Here is a 23991-nt window from a genome sequence, read left to right as displayed (position 1 = left end):
CGGTCCATAAAGTAAATTCCCTGTAGGGAGACGAACCACCGTAGCAGTGTGGGATTCCCACCCCTCATTTACATGAGCCACCTGAGAGATCTGTGATCTGTCTGAACCAGGAATTGAGTCTCAAACTAGTATGGTCTTAACTTTTACAGTGCCTAGACCACTGCAGAAGCTTCCCTTTGTATGGCATCCCACCCCTGTTCCCTGAAAAGTATCAGGCTGCTGGTGAAAGTTCCAGGTTAGTTTAATGCCCTCTTCATTTAGCTGAGAAAGTACAGCCCCTATGCCATATTCTGCGGTCAGTTTGGATGGTTAATTCCTTAATGAAATCAGGCACCTCGAGCACCGGTGCAGTTCACATGGCCTCCTTTAAGGTTTATAATGCTTTATAGAACACATCTGTCCAGATCACCTTCTTAAGCTGCCTTTTAGAAGTCCACTAAGTCAATGGGCTAGAATGGTGCCATAACCCTTGACAAATCTCCTATAGTAGCCAATGAGGCCAGGAAGGATCCCATCTCTGGGGTTCCCAAGCCAGAGCGGTCTGAATCATCACTAACCTGGTGACCCAGATAGACCACTGAACCCGGCCTTTATGTTACTTACTGGTCTTGATAGGTAGACCTTACTTCTCAGGGCCTGAAACACTGTACAGTTGTGGTTAGGGTGATCTTCCTAGCTTGAGCTGAATGCTGCAATGTCTTCCAAGTAGACAGCACTGAAATCCTCTAACCCAGCGAGGACCCAGTTGACCAGTCTATGCAAGGTGGCAGGGGCATTCTTCAACCCAAAGGGTATTATCCTGAACTGCAAGTGGCCTCTGCAGAAAGCAGACCTTCCCTTGGCCCCCTCGGCTAAGGGAATCTGCCAGTACCCTGATGTGAAATCAAAGGTACTCATCAGCTGATGGGGTGGGGTGTGCATCAGCTTGGTGACTGACTTGAGTCTTCTATAATACCCACAAAACTGGAGTTCTGGGGTGGTGCCTGGAGGGCTGACCTTGGGTGCCAGCACAACTGGGATGAACAAAGGGCTGTTGGAGTCCCAGTAGGAATGCCCTCTAGTACTGGGTGACCACCAACACACCAGTTGCCTCAGGCGTAGGACCCTTAGGTTTGCTATACAGGACATCATTCTCTCAGTAGATGAGGTGATCACCAGAGTTATCTCCATTGGCCTGGGCTTTGGCCGGGTCCCAAATACCTTTGAGAGTGGGGCACTCCTTCTGTACTTGGCAGAACTTTGCCCAGGAAGGACCTCCTTCAGCTTGCCAACCAGCCAGTGAAGTAGGTCTCCGAGGACAGCAATCCTTCCCTGTAAGTTACGGAGCATCCCCCTCAGGTTCTGCTCCCTCCTAGACTGTGGGGATCTCTGGGGCACGCCTCATGTGCCTTCTGCCTAGCCTCTTCTTGGCTGGCGCCTGGGCCATTGTTCCAGACCCCAGGTCCATAGGAATTACCTCACAGGAGACCATGGATTGTGTGGTCAGGCACACCAACTCAGGCAACTCTAGCGTCTCCAAGTGTGGCAAGAGCTCCACCTCCAAACAGATGATGAGCTCCAGATCATTACCCAACAGCCAATCCACAGGCATGACTGGACTCACAGCTAACTTCAAGGAACCTGACTCCCCCAATTCAAAGTGAACCAGAGCTACTAGGTTGCGACTCTCATGGTTGTTAGCAATAACCACCTGAAGGACTATATTGGAAGATACCTGCTCTGAAGACACCAAATGACACCTCACAGTAGTCATACTGGATTCTGGGCTTCATAGCCTCCACCCTCTGCTGATTGATGGCGACCCACTGCTTATTCTTCTTAGCATTACTAGGCATGTGATTCTTGTGTATCATCTCCCTGTCTCTATGAGACACTGAGGTGACCTCTGCATAACCCCATACTAACCGGACCAACCTTCTCCCTGAGCACTACCTTAGCCATCCCGGGGGCCTGCCCAGCAGAGGGAGGATGCTGCCTTTTCGGGCGGTAGGGGCCATCATTTGCGTGCCTATACCTGTAGCACTCACAGGGAGATGTGACCTTAAGGTTGCTTCCCATGAAATCCTCTCTTCTTCTGGTTAGGAATGGGCTGTGACTCCGTCCTCTGGAAACTCTTTTGGCGGTGTTTTGAGAAAACAGATGTTTTATCTTTGTCTCCCCCTCTCTTTCTTCTGGTGAGGACCCTGTCCACCTTACGTTAATCCACCTAAACTATGTGCTTTCTTGGACACTCTGGTGCTGACCCAGAGTTCTGCCTCCTGTGGAACTCTCAGGTGAAGTAAGCTTGCAGTCAATAAGGCATTAGCGCCCCTCTTCAAATTGAGTATTGAGCATGCGCTCTCAAAATCAGATCATACAACCCTTCGTAATCACTCCGTTTACTGCACTTCACCCAATATTTCGATGCCTTACTGGAGTAGTCAATAAAGTAAAATGCCCCATGAAAGTCAAAAGCTTTCATGGGGCATACCATACCTGGTCATCTCCCTCTAGTTTCAGCACAGTATCCCTCTCCACCGTGGGCATGTGTTTTTTGAGACTTGCTCCTCAATCCTCTCCTGAGACCCTATGCATCCTCATGGCTATCTCATGAGCTGAAAACCATTTGTCAATGTCATCCCACACCACACAGCTAGTCAGTAGTTCTTTACGAATGTAGACTCTCTTGTCCACAATGGACCCTGCCGTTTTGCTGCCACCATTGTTGCTGGACCTTGCCTGTTGCCTACCTTTGGGGCCCGCACGTTAAGACTCACTTCATGAGCCAATATGAGTTTCCTTATCTCCTTCTGTCAGCCTCAGCCTTCTCCCTTGAAAAAGTTCTCTCTGTCTTAGCCTGTTCTTTCTGTGCAGCCCTCTATTTTTGGATGCTTCCTCCATTTTTAGTTTGGTCATCTGCAGCCTAAACTCTCTTTCTGCTTTTCTTCCCACCAGTTCCTCAGACGACAAGTTGTGGAAGGAGATACTGCTTCCTCGGGGACCTCACACCTTTAGAGCCCCCTCTCTCCTCTGGATCAACCATCAGGGGGTTGGCATCCTCCCCTTCTATCTACTCCTCAAAGTCCACTTCCTCATCCTCATCTTGTACTGTAAACTGTAACTGTTGGGCCTCTTCCCAAGCCCTGGAGGCCTTCTTGAGCTCCTTCTTCCTGGAGCCCTTGGTTGCAGGGTGCCCTGCAGAATTCATCAAGCTCAGCTGCAGTGTAGCTCTCCAGTTTGATGAGCTCAAACACTATGCTAGCCAGAGGCAGAGTAACGCGGGCAGATATTCAGGTAGAATATAAATTAATTTGGAAAAGCAAAAGAGCCCAATCAAGGAGAATTCAAAAGAGGTTGAATCTGATGTCAGATTATTTATGAGGATTTTAGTGCTACACAAAATTGAGTGGCACTGCACAACACAAGTACTGAATCCCACCACTGCCACCAATGTAGGAACTTGTGTTTTTGATTGAGAGGGAGAGGACCCTTCTCAAGCAACAACCACAGTCCCCATCAGGATGAACCAAAAGTCACTAAATTACCTGCGCTTAATCCTCTGTTAGCTTGGCACAAAAGTAGCCAGCCCTAACTTAGAGGCAATGTGCAGAGTATTTTGCCAGTATTCAAACAGTCATGAAGTGCATAAAAATCATACCCTTTCCAGAGATTATTGTAAGTACTTATACATGTCATGGCTGTGTGTTGTCTAAGGTGATTTTTTATCTGTTTTGGTATTTACAGCTGGTTGAAGTGATTCCCAATCCAATATTAACCTAGGTTTGGGTGGACCACTTGTTGAGAAGGTACAGACCTCCATTTCCACTCCAACACATACTCACAAAGAAGCTATTTTACCATCTACTGAGATCTGGGAGAAATGGGGAGCTCCAGATGTTGTTTATCTAAGAGTAGTGCTAGGTCAATGAATGTGTTATATGATCTATCAGCTGTAGGTTGTGATATGACCCCTGGTAAGCACATCTTTGGCCCTTCCATATTCCACCTACCTGTCCAATCTGAAATATAGTTTATGCCCTTTGCACACCACTGCTTAAGGACCCCACATGACCATACCATTTGACCATAGGAGGCCTTTCCAATTTGAAGAGGGGGCAAACAAATGGTGCACCAGGGCTCATCGCCGACACCCAGGCTAACTGCTAAAGCAGAAAACAAGCATTCTGGGAGACTTGGCACACATTCTGCATTGCAGATCTGAGAGGTCCTCACTCAGGTATTCTATCCATTTCATCCATAGAGGATCCAAACAATTGGTCTTAGTCATTCTAAAGGTGTTATATGCTACAGCAGTGGATCCCAAACTGTGCTCCGCGGCACCCCGGTGCGCCATTAGATCTTGGCAGAGGCGCCGCGCATGACTTGGGAACCGGGAAAAGGTTGTATGATTCACAATCCGGGCCGTTTCCAAATATTAAAGATGAAATACGTCTTTACAGATATACGGCTAATTGACGCTTCTTCCCTCTACTCACAACGCAGCGTGTTTCTTCTCCCTACAGAGTTTTCATGTTCCTTTTCACTTCTGAACCCACCGTGTACGCCCTCCCACTGATGTGCACCACTCAGATGGAAGAAAGTTTCAACAGAGCTATAAAAACGTATGTTACATTTGTTTAAATACCTCCTTTCTTAATTTATCAAAATCTCCTAGCGCCAGAATAACAGTACCTCGTAACTATGTGCTTAAATATTTTAATTTAATTATACCAGACAGTCCTCTTCTCACTGTCTGACACCTCACACTCTGGCGGGACCGCAGCTTTCTTTGCGCACAGACTAGAGGCGAGAATGGGCTCCGATTAGTTATTTCTACTCAGGACTTGGAATTTAAAACTGTGTCTAGTGCTGACTGGTAGAAGTTCGGCAGCCTTGGCTCTTTGTAGGATTTAGGATTGGCTGCATAGAACTGTCCATGCCCCTAAGTGCCCTTGTGTAGTCCAGGTGAGGGACATGTGCAGGAGCAAAGAAGGCTGCAACGCTTGGCCGAGCACAGAGGAGGCACGCTAAAAGTGTGAATCCCCTGGAGCCAGCGACCCACAATCAATCAATCAATCATACCATTTGTATAGCGCACTACTCACCCGGGAGGGTCTCAAGGCGCTTGGGGGGAGGGGTATGCTACTGCTCGAACAGCCAGGTCTTGAGTTGTTTCCTGAAGGCGAGATGGTCCTGGGTCAGCCGAAGGTGGATGGGGAGGGAGTTCCATGTCTTGGCAGCCAGGTAAGAGAAGGATCTTCCTCCGGCGGTGGCTCTTCGGATGCGTGGTACGGCTGCAAGGGCGAGGCTGGTGGACCATAGCTGGCGGGTGGGCGTGTGGAAGGTCAGGCGGTCGTTGAGGTACTTGGGGCCCAGGTCGTGGAGAGACTTGTGTGCGTGGGTGAGGAGCCGGAACGTGATCCTCTTGTCGACAGGGGAGCCAGTGCAGGTTCCTCAGGTGGCTGGAGATGTGGCTGTGTCGGGGGACATACAGGATGAGTCGGGCGGAGGCGTTCTGGATGCGCTGGAGTCTTTTCTGTAGCTTGGCTGTGGTTCCGGGGTAGAGGGTGTTTCCGTAGTCCAGTCGGCTGGTGACAAGTGCCTGGGTGACAGTCTTCCTGGTCTCGGTCGGGATCCAGCGGAAGATCTTGCGAAGCATACGCAGGGTGTTGAAGCACGATGAGGAGACGGCGTTGACTTGTCTGGTCATCGAGAGGGAGGAGTCCAGGATGAAGCCCAGGTTGCTTGCGTGGTCGGTTGGCTTGGGTGCGGTGCCCAGGGCTGGGGGCCACCAGAAGTCGTCCCAGGCGGAGGGGGAAGATCCCAGGATGAGGACTTCCGTCTTGTCCGAGTTCAGTTTCAGGCGGCTGTCCTTCATCCACTCGGCGACGTCTTTCATCCCTTCATGTAGGCAGGTTCTGGCGGTGTCGGGGTCTCTGGTGAGGGAGAGGATCAGCTGGGTGTCGTCGGCGTAAGAGATGATGTTGAGGTTGTGCTGGCGTGCGATGGCTGCGAGAGGTTTCATGTAGACGTTGAAGAGGGTGGGGCTGAGTGAAGATCCTTGCGGGACGCCGCAGATGACTTCGGTGGCCTCGGAGCGAAACGGGGGGAGGCGGACTCTTTGTGTTCTTCCGGCGAGGAACGAGATGATCCACTCCAGTGCCTTCTCTTGGATACCGATGTTGCTGAGGCGCTGGACTAGGATGCGGTGGCAGACCGTGTCGAATGCAGCGGAGAGGTCCAGGAGGATGAGGGCCACTGTTTCTCCTTTGTCGAGCAGGGTCCGGATGTCGTCGGTGGCTGCGATGAGGGCGGTCTCGGTGCTGTGGTTGGCTCTGAAGCCGGACTGCGAGGGGTCGAGGGATCCGTTCGTCTCGAGGAAGGCGGTCAGCTGTCTGTTGACGATCCTCTCGATGACTTTGGCAGGAAAAGGGAGGAGCGAGATGGGGCGGAAGTTTTTGAGGTCGGTGGGGTACGCGGTAGGTTTCTTCAGCAGGGCGCTGAGCTCGGCGTGCTTCCAGCTCTCCGGGAAGGTGGCGGTGTTGAAGGAGGCGTTGATGATGTTCCGGAGTTGGGGTGCGATGGTGGAGTCGGCTTTGTTGAAGACGTGGTGTGGGCAGGGGTCGGTCGGTGATCCGGAGTGGATGGTGTTCATCGTGCGGGCTGTGTCTTCGGTGGTCACTGTGGTCCAGGTGCAAAGGCTGGCGGTAGGGGGCGTTGGTTCGACGGTTGGGTGCGTGGGTGGTGTGCCGAAGCTGTTGTGGATGTCGGCGATCTTGCGGTGGAAGAACGAGGCGAGGGAGTCGCAGAGGTCTTGTGACGGAGTGATGTCGTTGGTGCCGGTGCTGGGGTTGGAGAACTCCTTGACGATGGTGAAGAGCTCTTTGCTGTCGTGGGCGTTATTGTCCAGTCGTTCCTTCAGGGATTTCTTCTTCGTGGTGCGTATGAGCTGGTGGTGCTTGCGGGTAGCGTGTTTGAGGGCGGTCATGTTGTCGGTGGTTCGGTCGAGGAGCCAGGCTTTCTCGAGGGTGCGGCAGGTCTTCTTGGAGTCCTTGAGTTCGTCGGTGAACCAGGATGCCTTCTTGCTTCTGGGTCTGCTGGGAGGGTTCTTTAGTGGCGCGAGGTCGTCGGCGCAGGCGGACAGCCACTGTGTGAAGTTGCGGGCTGCTTCGTTGGGGTCCGTTGTGTTGGCGGGTGGGCTCTGGCTGAGGGAGGTGGTGAGCTGGTCCGCGGTGATCTTGCTCCAATTCCTGTGAGGTACCTGTTGCGGGTGGTGGTGGGTCGCGGATCTTTTGAAGCTGAAGTGGACGCAGCTGTGGTCGGTCCAGTGGAGTCCGGTGGCGTGGCTGAAGGTGATGTACTTGCTGGAAGAGAAGACGGGATCAAGCGTGTGGCCGGGGTAGTGGGTGGGGATGTTGACCAGTTGCTTGAGTCCGAGGTTGGCGAGGTTTTCCAGCAGGGCGGCGGTGTTGCGGTCCTTGTTGTTCTCCAGGTGGAAGTTGAGGTCCCCTAGGAGGAGGTAGTCAGCGGAGGGGAGGGCGTGTGGGCTGATGAAGTCTGTGATGTCTTCGCTGAATTGTGTGCGTGGTCCCGGGGGTCTGTAGACGAGGGTGCCTCTGAGGGTCGTCTTAGGGTCGGTGTGAATCTGGAAGTGGAGATGTTCGGCTGCGGTGAAGGAGTCGTTGGCGTCGGTCGTGATGCGGATGGTGTTCCTGTGGACGATGGCGATGCCTCCTCCGGTCTGGTTGATGCGGTCCCTCCTGATGATCTTGTACCCGTCCGGGATGGCGATGTCGGGTGCAGAGGAGGCGATCATCCAAGTTTCCGTGAGGAAGGCGACGTCCGGTGATGTAGCGTCGAGGAGGTTCCAGAGTTCCACGGCGTGTCTGTGGACGGAGCGGGTGTTGAGCAGGATGCACTTGAGGTGGTTGCTGCTGGTGTTTGTCTTGGCGGGTGCGGGGCAGGTTTGGAGGCAGGTGAACTTGCAGGTACAGCAGGTGAAGGGTCCGTGGGTGCGTCTCGGGGTGGCTCGGCAGCAGGCGTGGGTCCGGCCGACATTGAGTGCGTTGAGAGTGGCGGCGTCGTAGGTCAGTCGGGTCGTCTTGCATCGGCGGAGATGGCCAGGGGTCCTGGCGCTGGGCGCGGGCCAGGCGCGGACGGGCGCAGACGGGCTTGCCTTTGGCGCGCCTTCGGCGCACATTCGGCGCGCCCGCTGCGCGTGCGCACGGTCGCCATTTATGGCGAAGTGCGAGGGAGGAGGAGCAGCTGGGAGGCGGGAGCGGGTAGGTCACAGAAGGAAAGGGGGCGTGTCCGCACTCACGGCGGCGGGAAGCGGGGAGCGGGGCGGGTGGGCGCAGGGGACACTGCATGAGAGCACCCCAGAGCCACCATAGACGTGTGAGGAAAACCTGAGAAGCACCCTCATGTGTGTGAACGCTCCGGAGCCAGCCACTTGTCAGCTTGCAAGGACGTGAGAGAAAGACACCCCTCACATGTGAACATCCCAGAGGCGCCCTTCTACGGGTGAATAACCCTGAGCCAACCACATTTCGATGTCTGAGGGCCCCAGAGCCTCCCTCCACTTGTGATTACAATCAACCTGTGCTTTGTGGGAGAGACTCTTTGCTCTGATCCATGTTCACCCCTTTCACACATGTCTGGACAGGCCCAGGTAAGGATTTTTTTAGTTTTTATCTCATAAAATGTTTTTAATACCAGATCTTTCCCTCTAGGTTTGTGTATGTTATTTTGTGTATAAGATCCAACTCTTACTTTATGTCACAATTTAATACGTTCTTCTGGAACACTACTGTTAAACAGATGGTAGGGGTGAAGGTGGGACTGCAGCAGAGGCGCAGCTAAAGGCAAATTTCGGGGGGGGGGGGGAATTCTTCCAGCAATAGGAAGAGCGGAGATTAAGATGTGAAAATGACAACACATGTAAATGGTCTTTTAAAAACCTGAGGAGTACTCGTGTGCGGCTGTGATAAGCTCAACAACTGTTTGTGTGTGTGCTCGGGGCTGATACACATGACGGGGGGAGGCTGAAGACCTTTGAGCACTATGGGCGTTGAGTGCCTGGACTGAAGTTTATGTTGTTAATGTTTCTAGAAGGGGCTTGTCCATTTGTATGGCTAATCATGATTACTGCAGAAAGGCTAATAACAGCCGGTCTGCTCTCCCACAATTTCCAATCCAGAAACATCTGGGAAATCTTCTTTGGTACCTTAAAAAAAGGAACTACATATGGCTCTTTACTAGGGTAACTAAATGTCTGCTCCAAGAGATCCTAAGGTAGTGAGCAGAGGCTGGGCTTACATCCCCCCACCACCCAATAAAAATAAAATGACATAATGGGGAGCCACGGCCAAAGGCCAATAAGTCAAGGGAGCCGCTGGTTGAAAAAGTTTGGGAACCACTGGGCCACAGTAATGAAGTGTCACACACTCCCCGAAGTAAAAATGATCTTCATCAATGCATCAGCCATGGGTTTCTGTCCCACCCTTACCCCATGTAAGAGTGATCATTTTGCATAATGCTGCAAAAAACAAAATTTGTCCTAGGGATAGGTAGATCATAAGCAGCATTCATTTTTCTCAAATTCCCTAGTGAAATCGGAATTCTGAAGTGCAGCCAAGAGATGGCCCAACCCTAATCTAGATGGATTTACTTGGGATTTGAGCAATTCGGGAGAACCTCTGAAGCACCCAAAGTGATAGCTCAGGAGTGTATGGGGTCCCCCAATCTCTCTGCTTCAAATAGTGGTCTCAATAGTATTTTTCCACCTAAAGTTTTATACTGCAAATAGAGGCTATATTCCTGGATATCAATGGGAATTATACTCATGCTCCTAAGCACACCGAGAGAAAGCTTGAGGGTTAAACAAGCTAGACACGCTATGGAAATGTGTAACGAGATAATAGGTCTGAAAGTGAGGGACCCCTGTCACCCTCCTCATCCAGTAAGAGATTCAGAGTATCTAGTGGAACCCACCTTCTGTTCGCTCCCCGCATCAATTCCATCAGGAGTATGTATAGTTTCCAAAAGAAGGGTCTCTTAAGTAGTAGTGGTATATTTGCAAATAAATAGACAAGTTTGGGAAGTAACATCATCTTGGTGAGGGCTACTCCACCTATTACCAATAAGGGCAACTTACACCAAAAAGCAATATATTTTTTTTTTATTCCGGCTTTTATAGCGCCAACTCACCGGCAGGTCTCAGGGCGCTTATGACCGAAGGGCAACGACTACATAATTATCAGAAGGAGGGGAGCAACATGATGTTTAAGCTGAGCTCAGTGCATCCCTAAACAAGAAGGTTTTTAGACTTTTTCTGAAGCGAAGGAGATTACCTTCTTTACGGAGGGTCTCAGGTAGTTTATTCCAAATTTTTGGGATCAGAGCAGAAAAGGATCTCCCCCCTTTTGTGGCCAACCTAAACCGGGGGCACACCAACAACTGTGCGTCTGAGGACCTTAGTCTTCGTTCCGGTTTATATACCTCGAGCCTTTCCTTTATGTAAGCGGGTGCTTGCCCGTAGATTGCCTTATGGGCTATACATAAACTTTTGAAGACAGACCTTTGCCCAATAGGCAACCAATGGAGGTTCTGCAACAGTGGAGAAGCATGAGATCTTCTTGGAAGCTTAAAAATAAGACGTGCGGCGTCGTTTAGGACCACCTGCAATCTGCTGATCAGTGTTTTTGGAAGGCCCAGATAAAGGGCATTTCCGTAGTCCAGCCTTGAGATTATCGTGGCAGAGACTACAGTGCGAAGCATGGACTGGGATAGGAGAGGGACTAATTTTCGCAGTTGTCTAATTAGACAATTGCAGGTGCCAACTATAGAGGAGATCTGGCTACACATTGACAGTTTGCTGTCAATCTTAATGCCCAGGCTTTTCACCTTATCCACTGGTGTAGGCGTTGGACCTAATTCCTGGGGCCAGTACAATTCACTCCATGGGGAACCTATAGATGATACAACTAGAACCTCTGTTTTTTCAGGGTTGATTTTCAGAAGGTTCATAGTCATCCAACTCACTGTAAATCTTAGAACATCTTGCGCGTAAGTCTGCGCCAGCGCTGTGTTCTCTATGCTCAACAATAGTTGGGTGTCGTCAGCGTAATTGAATACGCGGCATCCCATCTTTGCCAGGGAGCTTATCAGTGGTTGCAGATATAGGTTGAAGAGGAGTGGGGACAATGCTGAGCCTTGAGGGACCCCGCATGTCAGATTTCCCACCTCCGATACCTTATCCCCCAGCTGAATCCTCTGTGTTCTCCCTACTAAGAAAGATTCCAACCACCTGTAGGCCGTATCTCGAATCCCGAAATTAGCCAGTCTATCCAAGAGCAGGGTATGGCTGACAGTATCGAACGCCGCCGACAGATCTAAAAGTATTAGGGCGCTCGGTTTCTTACTGTCAGCCATCCCTCTGAGCTCGTCCAGCACCGAGAGCATCACCAACTCGGTGCTGTGATGTGCACGAAACCCCGCCTGCAGATCATGGAGAGAATGATGTAACTCCAGGAACGCGGACAGGGACTTCAGCACATGTTGCTCAAGGATTTTTGACAGGAACGGGAGTTGAGAGATAGGCCTTTAATTTTTCAGAATCTTAGGGTTTGCTCCTGATTTCTTCATTAGCGGCTTCACTCGAGCTTCTTTGAAGCTAGCTGGTAGCCGTCTTGTGTCTAACGAGTTGTTCAGGAGGGAGAGGATGTGGTCTTCCAAGGATTGGGGATCTAAATGTTGTAATCGCATGTCCCCGGTTCCTCTGTACTACAACTTGGTATTCACTTTGTACTTTGACCCCCAGAATGTTTGAAGTGCTATTGGTAATTCAAAAAACATAGGTGAAACCAACTGTCTGGCTTCATCCTCAGTTAACAGGAAATGACACTGTTCACCAAACGCCTACAGTTCATTCAGTAATACTGGAAAGCCCTTGATATAGTTGTATATATACAGTTTTTCCTAATGAAGGTTAAGGAATGAAGCATCTGCAAGAGTAAATTAATCCCCACCATATGCTCAACTCCTAGACAATGTCTTTTTTTATTAGCAAAGGAATGGTCTCAAAACTAATTGATCTGAATTTTATTGGACTACTAAGGAATATTCCCTGTAAATCAGGAATAAACTTTTAGGCATCAAAGGCACAGAACAAAAGAAATTGAAGGAGATATAGTATTCATTAGCTGTATTACAAATATAATAGGCAATGAGAAAGTCTGAATAAACAGAAGCTTTTCGTTGCCTCCATTTTTGTGACCCACTGATCAAGCATTTTACAGTCAACCCTATACTCAATTTCAAGGCAGAGGGTGCATATACACTATCCAAGGTTCCAGAAATTGTTTGAGATGGTTCTCTTCCAAATTGTATTTTCTGGCTGTAGCTCGGACACAACCTTTATGCAAAGTGATGGCTCTCACAGTAGGTAGCAATGCTACTACCTCCAAGCAGGAGTATCCAAAACAAGAGCACAATGTAATGTGAGCTCTACCCGGCTTTCATCAGTCTTTCTGAAGCAGTCATCAGGCACGTAAAAAAGGGCAGGCACTGTTCTGCTTTCCGCACCTTTAACAACAGAAACTGCTAATCTATGTTTAAATTTTACCATCTACCAAGTGTCATTGCTCAGGAAGAACAAATCAGCAGCTTTTTGCTAACAAGGACCTCGTTGAATTTCTGTGGCTATTCCTTACTCTCCCCTTACTTAAGTCTCCTCCATCCAGTCCCAGAGATGCATTCAATACAATCTCACAGTCTGAGTACAGCCAAAATGTGTCCCGCTGGTCCCAGCACTCAGACTTTCATCATACATGAAGTCTTATTAGTGCACTCTTGCTAATCATTCCCTACACTTACTCACACCTGATATACACATAGAATGACAGCACAAAAGTCTGATAGTGACAGAGACTATTTTACTAGCCTTGATACTCAGAGTCTCTTTTTGCTGGCCTTTCAAACACTTCTGCCACATAAGTACCTCCATCACCCTTCAACTTGCCACCAGAGTTTTGCAGACCACTCATCTAGTGCTGAAATGATCAATGCTGATCTTGTTTGTCAGTGCTATCACAGCTAGCAATCAGAGCCCTTTGTTAAATGGAGTCATCTGTGGGCCAACTCACCCGATCTATCTGAAGCCTCCCAGACTCCCCTTCTGCTTATCAGAGTCTTCTTAACCTCCACAGCTCCCCTTTGCTGATTGCCATAGCCTTTTGACTCCCTATGTTAGTCCTTGACCATTGTTGCTAAGTTCATCCTTCTGAGATTCTCAAAACCTTATCTGCCATCTTTTAACAGATCACAGTCCTTTCAAACGTCCACCAAAATCCTTTTCATCCATCCACGTTTAGACCACTTTCCCAAGCCCAGCCTTCTGAGCTCCTCCAAGACCATTGTGCCAGCATCATACAGAATCTGCTATCAGTCATAGCTCAGAGGGTAGCAGTCCTCGTTTATTATTTACTTTGCATGCTCTAATTTTTCAACAAATGTTTACAAGCAGCTTGATAAGTGTTCTGAAAAGGTTGGGGTTTCCATGTTTTGACAGCACAAGAAGCATGAATAGGAATATTTCACTAAAGAAATATCTTAATACATGTGGCCTGGAATCACACAGGTTTCATCCTGCTCCCAGTTTGCTCTTTCTCCTCCTGGTCTTTCTATACCTTCTGGTGTTGGTACTCCTCCTGGTCCTGTTTCAAGACTCCTTTTCTGGGTTGATTAGGTCCTCCAGGTTCTTTTCCTGGCTCTGCACACCTAGCTCCACACACTATGGTACTGGTCTCCTAAATCTTATGCTACTGATGTTAGTCCTTCCTAGCCCTGCTCTTCCTGTTCCAGCCCCTTCCTGGTGCCTCCTTACATTTGCCCTTCCTGGAACGCCTGGTCCTGGTTCCTGTTCATTTTACCACCCAGAGCCTGCTTATCAGCCGAGGCCTTATATACAGGTTCTCTTGTCCTGGCCCTCCTAGGTCTGCACTTCTAGTCCTCCAGGTTTGGGTCATGCTGATGCTCCTGGCTCTTGTCCTTGTCCTCTAGGGCCACTTGGTACTATGTCCACTGCTCGTGGTCCTCCTTATTAGGTCCTCTTGGGGTAGAGCTAGTCATCTTCCTCCTGGTCTGATCCCCTTAGTTCTCTTGGCTCTGGTTACCCTGGTCCCCCTAATCTTGCTTCCCAAGATCCTAGTCCTCTATTCCGCTTGGAACTCCATGCCTTGGCCCCCTTGGTTCAGCCCTCCTATTTCTCCTAATCTGGTATGTGCTTATCATGATCTTTCTAGTATACCTAATCCTACTCCATCCTGTCCCAGGTCATCATGGACCTTGTCCACCCACCTGCTCCTGATCTGATTATTTCTACTTGTCCAGCTGCATCGGGCCATGATATTCCTGGCCTTAGACATGAAAGTTCCCATGCTCCTTGTCATTGTAGTTCTGCACTAACTAATCCTCTTAGACCTATCGTCCATGTTCTGTTCATCCTGTTTCTAGTCACCTGTTTTCATCATCCTGGCCCCTGTTAACATGACCCCCCTAATCCCTGTCCTCCTCTTTGTCCCCACCCTTTCCTCCTTATCCTGGAATGTCTTGTCTTGGTGCTCCTGGGCTTCTGTACATTGATCTTCCTGGTTCCCGTGGTAGTGGTCCCACTGGGCCTTCTTCCCCTGGTCCTCTAATCCTTTGATCTCTGGTTGCTTTTACATCTGCTTCTGAAGCTCCAGGTCCTGGTCTCCTAGTGTTTCTTGCTCCTGGTTAGGTCTGCCTAGCAAAAGTCTTCCTATTCCTGGTACTCACTGTCCTTGTTCTGTTTTTGATTTTGTGTTCATTGGACCTGATCTTCTTGCTCCTGGTTTCCCTTGTTTGGGTCTTTGTATGCATAGTCCTCTTGGTGCTGGTTCTCCTTGCTATCATGGTCGTCCCAGGCCCCCTTTTCTTAGCTCTTCTTGTTCCTTCCTGGTACTCTTGACAGTTGACCACTTGACCTCCTCATTCTAATCCACTTCACACTGTTTATCTGTTTGTCAGTCTTGCCTCTTGTGCCTTCGGTCTCTTACGCCTGTTCTTAATCTGTATCCTTCTTATTCCTGTTCCATGTTCTCAAGGTCCCTCTGGCTCTGCACCCACTACTCCAGGCCCACTTAGACGTAGTTCACAATGATTAGGTCATTTTGACATTAGTGATTTTGGTTCTCCTAGTCATCCAGGTCCACTGCCCTTGGTGTTCCTGGCTCTGGCTGTCCTGGTCTCCCTGATCTTCGTTTCCCTGGTCCTGCTACCCACGTGGCCTGGTATTTCTATTCTACCTGGCACGCTAGGTAGTGGTACTAAGGTCCTGGGGCTGCTTGCACTCCTAGGTCTTTTCCTGCTCCTCTTGGTCCTGATCCTTCTTGCCCTCCTTGTTCTGGTCCTGGTCATCCTGGTATCATTAGTAGTGTGCCCCCAATATTTCTTGCTTATTAGCCCCCTGGGCATATTGGCAATAGTCCTCATGCTCTTGATATTCCTAGCCCTTCTCGATATGGTCCCATATAGCTCCTGGCCCTTGTCCTACTGTCCTTGTAGTTCTTCACCAACTGGTCATGTCTTCTTTGTTCTCGTCCTTTTGGGTCCAGCCATCCTGTTCCTAGGCCTCCAGCCTGGTCCTCCTGGCAGTGTTCACCCTAATCTACCTCATCCTGAGCCTCCATTGCCTCCTCAACCTGGTCTTCCTGGTACACCAGCTCCTAGTCTTCTTTACCTTAATCTTCCTGGCCTGGATCCCATGGTCCTGGTCCCCGGGCCTCTGCTCCCGGTTCTCTTAGAGTGATCCTTCTGGCTCTGTTTGCTTAGTCCCTGGTCTCTCCCCCGGTCCTCCTATTCTTGGTTTGCATAGTCTGTGTCCTTCTCTGATCCTCTTTGTCGTGGCCCTTAAAGTTTGAGTTCTCCTTAACCTAGGTCTCACAGATCTGGCTCTCCAAGCTATACTAATCCTGGTCTCCGATATTTACTGTTCTTGTCCTTTCATGCTGAGGAATATCAACTTTCTCTCCTGGCCATCCTAGTCATTTTTGGTCCCCTCAGTGATGGTCGCACCTGGCCCTGTATTTTTCTGGCCCTAAAGGCCCTGGTTACCTTGTCCAGGTTCTCTTCACCCTCTACGTCCTAACCATGGGGCCTCAGGTCCATGGTGCCTCAGGTCTTGGTCCTATTTGTCTCATTGGTCCATCTGGCCTCTCATGTCCTGGCAATTCTAATCCTGATCCTCCTGTTTTAGGTTGTCCTGTTATTCATTCCTAGCTCTGATACTTGTCCTTTTTGTCTTCCTGGTACTGTACTGGTACTGCCTCTCTAGATCCTGGTTCTTCTAGGTCAGGTCTCACTGAGTCTGGTCATTTCATTATGTCCTAGTCATTTTAGCAGTGCTTCAAGTCTCCTTGGTCTTCCTGACTATGGTTGGCCTTCTAACATCTGATCCTCATCAACCTGGTCCTGCTACAAGAAATTATCAATTTGTTCCATAAGGTGGTCCGGGCACTTGTTCCCTAGGTAATGATCTTCAATGCTCCCTTAGCCCTTTTCTGGTCTTCCTGGTTATGATCATTTTAGTCCACCCAATCTTGTTTGCCCTGGCTCTCCTGGTGGCCTTGCTGCTGGTCCTCCTGGTCTTACTAGTACCTGTCCTGCTTATCCTGGTCTCCTGGTCATACATGTTATTGTTCTCTTGGCCCTGATCTTCATAGTCCTCCTCAATCCGGCCCTGATCTTCCTGGCCCTGATCCTTGTACTCATGCTCTGAAATAACTTGTGCTGGCCCACCACTGATCTCTAGTCATTCCTAATTCAAATAGTCACGGGCTTCATGGTTCATCTTTCCTGGTCCTTCTTGTTGCCATCATCATTCTAGTTTTCTGGTCTCACAGGTTCCTGATCCTTGTCCTTATCATTCTCCTCACTATAACTCTGGCCCTTCTGTCCTGATCTAGTTCTCCTGGTTGATCTATTACCTCTTGCCTACCTGTTCCTAATCTTGCTGCTCCTGTCCCTCCTGTCCATGCAGTGCTGGTCTTAGTTCTGGTATTCATTTGTTTGATCCATTTTTTGCTGGTCCCATTGGCCTTGGATACCCTAGCCCTCCTGGTACCCTGGACCCCCTGCTCATCTTAGTCCTGCTAGTCCTCTAGCATCCCCTGGTTTGCCTGTTCCGGCTTGTTCTTATCCATTTGATCCTCAACACCTATTTCATGATCCTCCTAATCAACATGCCTCCTAGGTATGGCCTAGTCCTCCTAGTTCCTATGTTGCAGATTGTCAGGTAATCCTTATTAACCTGTTTAATGTCCTTTACCTTTGTACATACATTTGTACATTTGTATATGGGCTTATTTTCAAATGCTTCACACACTTTCCTGAACCGCATTACAAGATGGCCACCACCCTGCAGTCCCTTTATCTTCATGTCCAGCTAAAGAAAGGACTCTATCACACCATTTGCTTGGCCACTGGTCAAATAGCACAGGATCTCTACTGTTTAGCCTGCGGCTGGATAAACAATGACTTTTCAGATATTTAGCAGGCAGATGGCTAAATAGTAGAAATTAAGTACTATTTGCTGGAGACCCTTCATATAGAAAAGATTATGTGCAATTTGGCAGGCAGCAAGATACATTGCCCCTTTCATTTAGAAAACATTCCTGACCATTAATTAGGAACCCGGAGCACAAAAAAAGAACATAACAGCAACAAATATAAATAGAAAATAGCTCTCTGACATCAGATATTTAGTAAACTGGTGTCCTGACTACAGATATTGGGCTAATTCTATTTCAGGTGAATAGGCCCATTTATGCTCAAAATGGAATTCCAGTTCAGGCTGTATCTCACGAGCTAAATGCACATGTTCCACTTGCCCATGTGCACACTGAATAACATGTCCTATTTGCCCACGAGTACATGGCAAGTAAAACCTGGCAAGAATCATATTGAGAACCAGAGTGAATTTCCAATTTGAATAGTACATTTAAAATATACACAGTTCGGAAAGCTATCCAGTGTGCCCAAAACAAGATTTTACAGTATATGTCTACTTTTCAGGCCAGGATTTACCTGTCGTACATTTGTAGGAATGTAGGTGAACCACGCAATTTTTGTATAGGGAAAAGCACATGTGCAATGTAAGCATGGGCAAATACTTCCTTACTAACTGAGTGCAGGGACTAAATGCATTTTGCAAATGCTGCAGACGCAGGGAAAAAATGGCATTGTCGTAACACCTTTAGATATTCAGTCATTTAAACATATCCCAGGGACCATCCCTTGGGGAGGTATAATTGTTAAGATATCAATCTACAGAGATAACCCAATGAGCAGGACGTTACAAAATACATAAATAACGGCTGAAAAATCTTAGCTCCAATTTCTTACCTGAGCAAATATTTGTCCAATACAGGAACGCGGCCCCAGGGAGAATGGAAAGTAGGTATAGTAAGGCCTATCCATTAAATAAAACAGCAATAATTAGTCATATTTAAAGAAAAAGTTCTATTATAAAACAAATAAACAGCATATCAAAGAAACATATACACAGCCAATACTGTATTATTTATGTTGCAATCAGCAGACATTCCAACCTCAAAATGTCCCCTCAGGCTCTTTAGTGGGATGATTCTATGACAGAATATCGAGAACAACAATATCGAATTGCAAAAAAGTTGTGTCAAAATATGGTCTACAAAAATAGCAAATTTACATACTTTGTGAGCTACCAAAATATTGTGTATCTAACCTATTGCAGAAGAGAATATCATAAAAATGCTAAGAATATCAAAATATAAAAAAAATACCAATATAAGACTTTAAAACAAATATTAAAGTAGAAAATTAGAAAATAATAATATAATTTAAAGAACATAGTTTATAAGTAAGATACACACACACACACACACACATATAGTGAGCAAGGCGAGCTGATCGCTGAAACGCGTTGGGTTGTTTTTCCACTGCTATGATTTAACATGCTGGAAATGAATTGAAATACATAATCCTTCAACCACAAAGAAGTTTACTGAAGTGGTGATTTACGCTTGGATTGGAGTGCATTGGCGCAACTGTTTTGTGCTTGGTGAAATTGGATACAATTGACAGGGAAACCTCTGACCCTGCGGTGCACCGTTGTTTTGGCGTCCCGGTTAAGTTGGAGGAAGTGGAAACGAATATATATATATATCTATACTAATATAATAAAGAGAGAGCCCAAACCTTTGAGGCGGGTAATCTCAGGAACCACAGCACTAATCAAAACACCCAATACAGCGTTGGAAAGGGCAGTTGCAGCAGAAGGACATAGGCTATGCAGACGCTCACCATATACATTTAAAAGGTAAAAGAACCGTACCAGCAAAGTAGTCCCTTGTGGGCGTGTCTGTGTTGGGCTGTGGGCGTGTGCTGGGGCGTGACAAACGCTAGGGGCGTGTGGTATGTTCCGCCCTTTATGCCATGTCTCATATTGTGTGCTAATCCCACCCTGCTCCCTTTAAATACCCCTGAGCCCCATAATCATAACCCACCCGTACTCCTTAAAATACCTCAACATCCTTAAACACTAGCCCATCTTAACCCTATAAATATACCCTGTACCCCAAAACCCAAATCTATCCCTAAACCCTAAAAATACCCCTGTACCCCAAAACCCAAACCTAGCCCTGAACCCTATAAATGCCCCTGTACCTCGAAACCCAAACCTACCCCTGAACCCTAAAAATACCCCTGTACCCCAAAACCCAAACCTATCCCTGAACCCTAAAAATACCACTGTACCCCAAAACCACCCCTGAACCCTAAAATACCCCTGTACCCCAAAACCCAAACCTAGCCCTGAACCCTTAAAATACCCCTGTACCCCAAAACCCAAACCTACCCCTGAACACTAAAAATACCCCTGTACCCCAAAACCCAAACCTAGCCCTGAACCCTAAAAATAACCCTGTAACCCAAAACCAAAACCTTCCCCTGAACCCTAAAATACCCCGGGACCCCAAAACCCAAATCTAGCCCTGAACCCTAAAAATACCCTTGTACCCCAAAGCCCAAACCTAGCCCTGAACCCTTAAAATACCCCTGTACCCCAAAACCCAAACCTACCCCTGAACCCTAAAAATACCCCTATACCCCAAAACGCAAACCTAGCCGTGAACCCTAAAAATACCCCTGTACCCCAAAACCCATACCTATCCCTAAACCCTAAAACTACCCCTGTACCCCATAACCCAAACCCATATCTGAACCCTTAAAATACCCAAACACCCCAAAACATATACCTCAGTACCCCAAAACATATACCCCTATACCTATACTTACCTTATCCAAACATAAAAAAACATGTTTTTACCATTCATGCATTTACAACGAATTTCATTGTAAATGTATGCATGGTAAAAGCATATAAAATGTAATGGCATGCGTTATAATGGCATTGCGGAGTCATGGTACTTTCGTAATGAAAGTATGCGGAGTGATGGTATGCGGAAAGAAAGTTGCGGAATAATGGGTGTTTACCCTCCCCCGGTAAGTACATTGGTGGCACGGCGGCCCACATCTCCAGCAACATACTCATATTTTTTCACCACCCATTTGAAAAATGCACAGGTGTCTCTCATTGATGGCCAGCACCGGCATACACTTTTAGACACTCCTCCCGCCACAAGTTTTAGAATTGCGAACTTTAGAGCTGGGGAGCTACGTTCGAATCTCGGCATCAGCTCAACATCCTGTGATTCCAGGCAAATCACTTTGTCTCCCCGTGCCTACCACAAATGAATGTGTTCTTCTGTAATGTAAATTGTGCTCATGCCATGTTGTCGAGTTCGCGCTATATAATATTGCAAGGAAAAATAAAGTAGGGAAACTCGAGTTCACACACTACTGAATGTGCACTCTTAAATGCATCAGCAGTGCACTGTGAATCGGAGCGTTTCACAGGCCTGTCGCAGATAAAAAATGCTATCAAAACGAAATCCTACAAAACAATATACTACTGGCCGGCAGCAATTCATACCCGGACAACGTCGGGACGGGCTGCTAGAATATATATATATATATATATATATATATATATATATATATATATTCACTGAAAAAACCATAGGTTATAGACCATATATAGTTAGGAATTAGCATTTACAAAACCTTGAAAATTCACTGAAAAAACCATAGGTTATAGACCATATATAGTTAGGAATTAGCATTTAGAAAACCTTATTTTACTCACACAAAACCATTGAAATTCCATATATAGTTAGTTGCACTAACTATATATCGCGCACCCGCAATCCACTGCTGATGATGTCACATATTACATCATTCATGACATGGTCAGTGACATCACTTATGACATCACTGATGACATCTCAAATGACATCACTGATGACATCATCTAGTGTCTGTGTGTTTTTGTAAAGTTTAAATACGTTTTACATATTGAAGAATGACTGGATGTATGGAAGACTGAGTGTGTGTGTGGCTGGCTGGGAGGTGTGTGACTCTGTGCATATCAATGTGTACTTGTATCAGTGATTGTATAAGAGAGTAAGTATGTGTTAGTATATGTGTGAAAGGTGTTCTGTGTTTAACTATAGATGAGGAAATCGAAGTGTGATTGATTCTTCACAGGACTGACTAGGTGTATGAGTGCATATGATAGTGTTCTAATAATAAGTGACTGTATGTGTGAGTATTTGTATGGGTGAATGAGTGAATGTGTGTGTAGACGTACGAATCAGTGAGTGCGTATGTAGTAACTGGTATTGGTGTGTCATGATGTCATCAGTGATGTCATTTGAGATGTCATCAGTGATGTCATTTCAGATGTCATTAGTGATGTCATCAGTGATGTCACTGAAGTATGGTGTTCTGTGTTTAACTGTATAGATGAAGAAATGGAAGTGTGATTGATTCTTTACAGGACTGACTTGGTGTGTGAGTAACTCCATGGATGAGTGGCAGTGTGTGACTGTCTGCATAGGTGTATGAGTGCATATGATAGTGTTGTAATAATGAGTGACTGTATGTATGAGTGATTGTATGGGTGAATGAGTGAATGTGTGTGTAGACGTAGGAATCAGTGAGTGCGTATGTAGTAACTGGTATTGGTGTGTCATGATGTCATCAGTGATGTCATTTGAGATGTCATCAGTGATGTCATCAGTGATGTCATTTGAGATGTCATCAGTGATGTCATCAGTGATGTCACTGACCATGTCATGAATGATGTAATATGTGACATCATCAGCAGTGGATTGCGGGTGCGCGATATATAGTTAGTGCAACTAACTATATATGGAATTTCAATGGTTTTGTGTGAGTAAAATAAGGTTTTCTAAATGCTAATTCCTAACTATATATGGTCTATAACCTATGGTTTTTTCAGTGAATTTTCAAGGTTTTGTAAATGCTAATTCCTAACTATATATGGTCTATAACCTATGGTTTTTTCAGTGAATTTCATTGGTTTTTTAACAGCTAATATCTGTAGCTGTAAAATGTATTCTTCTTTAAATCCAAAAATATATTTTATATGTTTATTAATAACTTTTTTTTAAAATATTTTTTTTTCTTCGTTCCCGCTTCGCGAATCGGGAAGCTTCCCGTTAGCTGACCTTGATGCCGCGAAATAGACCGCGAGCCGGTAAACGTTTCTTTACCGCAACTGCCGCGTTAGAAAACAACATCGTGACGCCTCCCGTCCGCATGACATTTCGCGTTGTCGCGTGATACGTCATATGACGTGCTACGTTAGCGAACTGGTACGCTTACCGAGTCGCAAAGCACAGGTTTCTGGAAGCAAACCGGGAGGCCCTGCAAAGCGCGTAACGTAAACACAGCAGGTCATGTGACTTGGTAATAACACTTTTCATTGGTTCATTTCACTTTTGGTTTCCTAATGATGTAAGACTAGGTCATATAATCTAAAATGAACACTTTTCATTGGTTGAGAATTATTGTTTTTCCCAAATGATGAAAATCCCTCCTTCTTTCCTCACTCTGACTTTCATCATTGTGAGAGAAAGACCCTTTGTTACCAGTGAGCAATGGCTTCTTTAGTAGCTTCAGCTGGTGCTTCCCCACCACCTCCACCACATCCAAGGAAGAGTGGACCACCTGCTGAAGTTATAATTCAGCAAGAAGAGGAAGAAGAGGAACAGGACGACGAGCACGAAGAGAGGCACTTTTTGCCTGAGGAGCCCAGGACGTCTCACCGGAAAGAAAACTTCATTTGGCAATTTTTTTAAATTCCCAAAGGTCAGAAAAAAGTAAATGCAAGATACGTAACTTGCCTTATATGTCAAGATAGACTGTCCAGAGGGACCGACAAAAAATACAGTTTCGGAAACTACACAATGCATCGCCATATGACTAGGTGGCATCCTAACAACTACAGTGCTGCACAGTTTCGTAACGACCTAGATAATCTCCCTATTATGGCCAGAAGATCTGTTGTACCGGAAGTAACGGGACCAGAGGGCAGGGAGATGGTGCCAAATATACAAACGAGATTTCGTGAAGTAAAACAAGTCTGCGTACATTGCAGTGGATTCATTTGCTACGGAGAAAGTAGCATCACTCTGATCAACAGAGCTATTGACTATCATATGCAAGTTTGTACGAAACGCCCCAAATAATAAATTCTTTTTTTTTGTTTTGTTGCTCCTGTTGAGCCCTTTACAATGAATCGTTTTCGTTGCCCCCTCCGAAAAAAACCCCCAAAAAATATAAAACTGTTCAGAAAAATTCAAAAAAAGTAAAAAAATGTTCAGAAAAATAATAAAAAAAATATAAAACAACAAAAACAATAAAAAAAAAGTTCTTTTCAGAACTACCTCCCCGTTATTAAAAAATTGGTACAATATTTGGAACTGTGCCAACCTCTATTTCTCTTAGTTCGCTTCCCAGTTCGCTCCCCGGTACGCGAACCGGAAGCGAACCAAAAAATTTTTTTTTTAAAAAAGAACAGTAAGT

General features: G+C 46.8%; 1 protein-coding gene across 1 annotated transcript in view; it reads right to left on the bottom strand.

Annotated features, from left to right (window-relative positions):
* The window catches only part of LOC144781358 (cholesterol 24-hydroxylase-like), a 394520-nt gene that overhangs the window by 16442 nt on the left and 354087 nt on the right, over nt 1-23991 (bottom strand). Inside the window, exon 14 of the mRNA XM_078660146.1 lies at nt 18403-18469. Coding sequence (XP_078516272.1) covers nt 18403-18469 — 67 coding nt within the window. The remainder of the gene's footprint in view (nt 1-18402; nt 18470-23991) is intronic.

Source organism: Lissotriton helveticus, chromosome 9 (assembly GCF_964261635.1).
Source record: "Lissotriton helveticus chromosome 9, aLisHel1.1, whole genome shotgun sequence".
Taxonomy (NCBI): domain Eukaryota; kingdom Metazoa; phylum Chordata; class Amphibia; order Caudata; family Salamandridae; genus Lissotriton; species Lissotriton helveticus.
The sequence above is the reverse complement of the archived record's forward strand: the minus strand, read 5'-3'. Positions and strand labels throughout refer to the sequence as shown.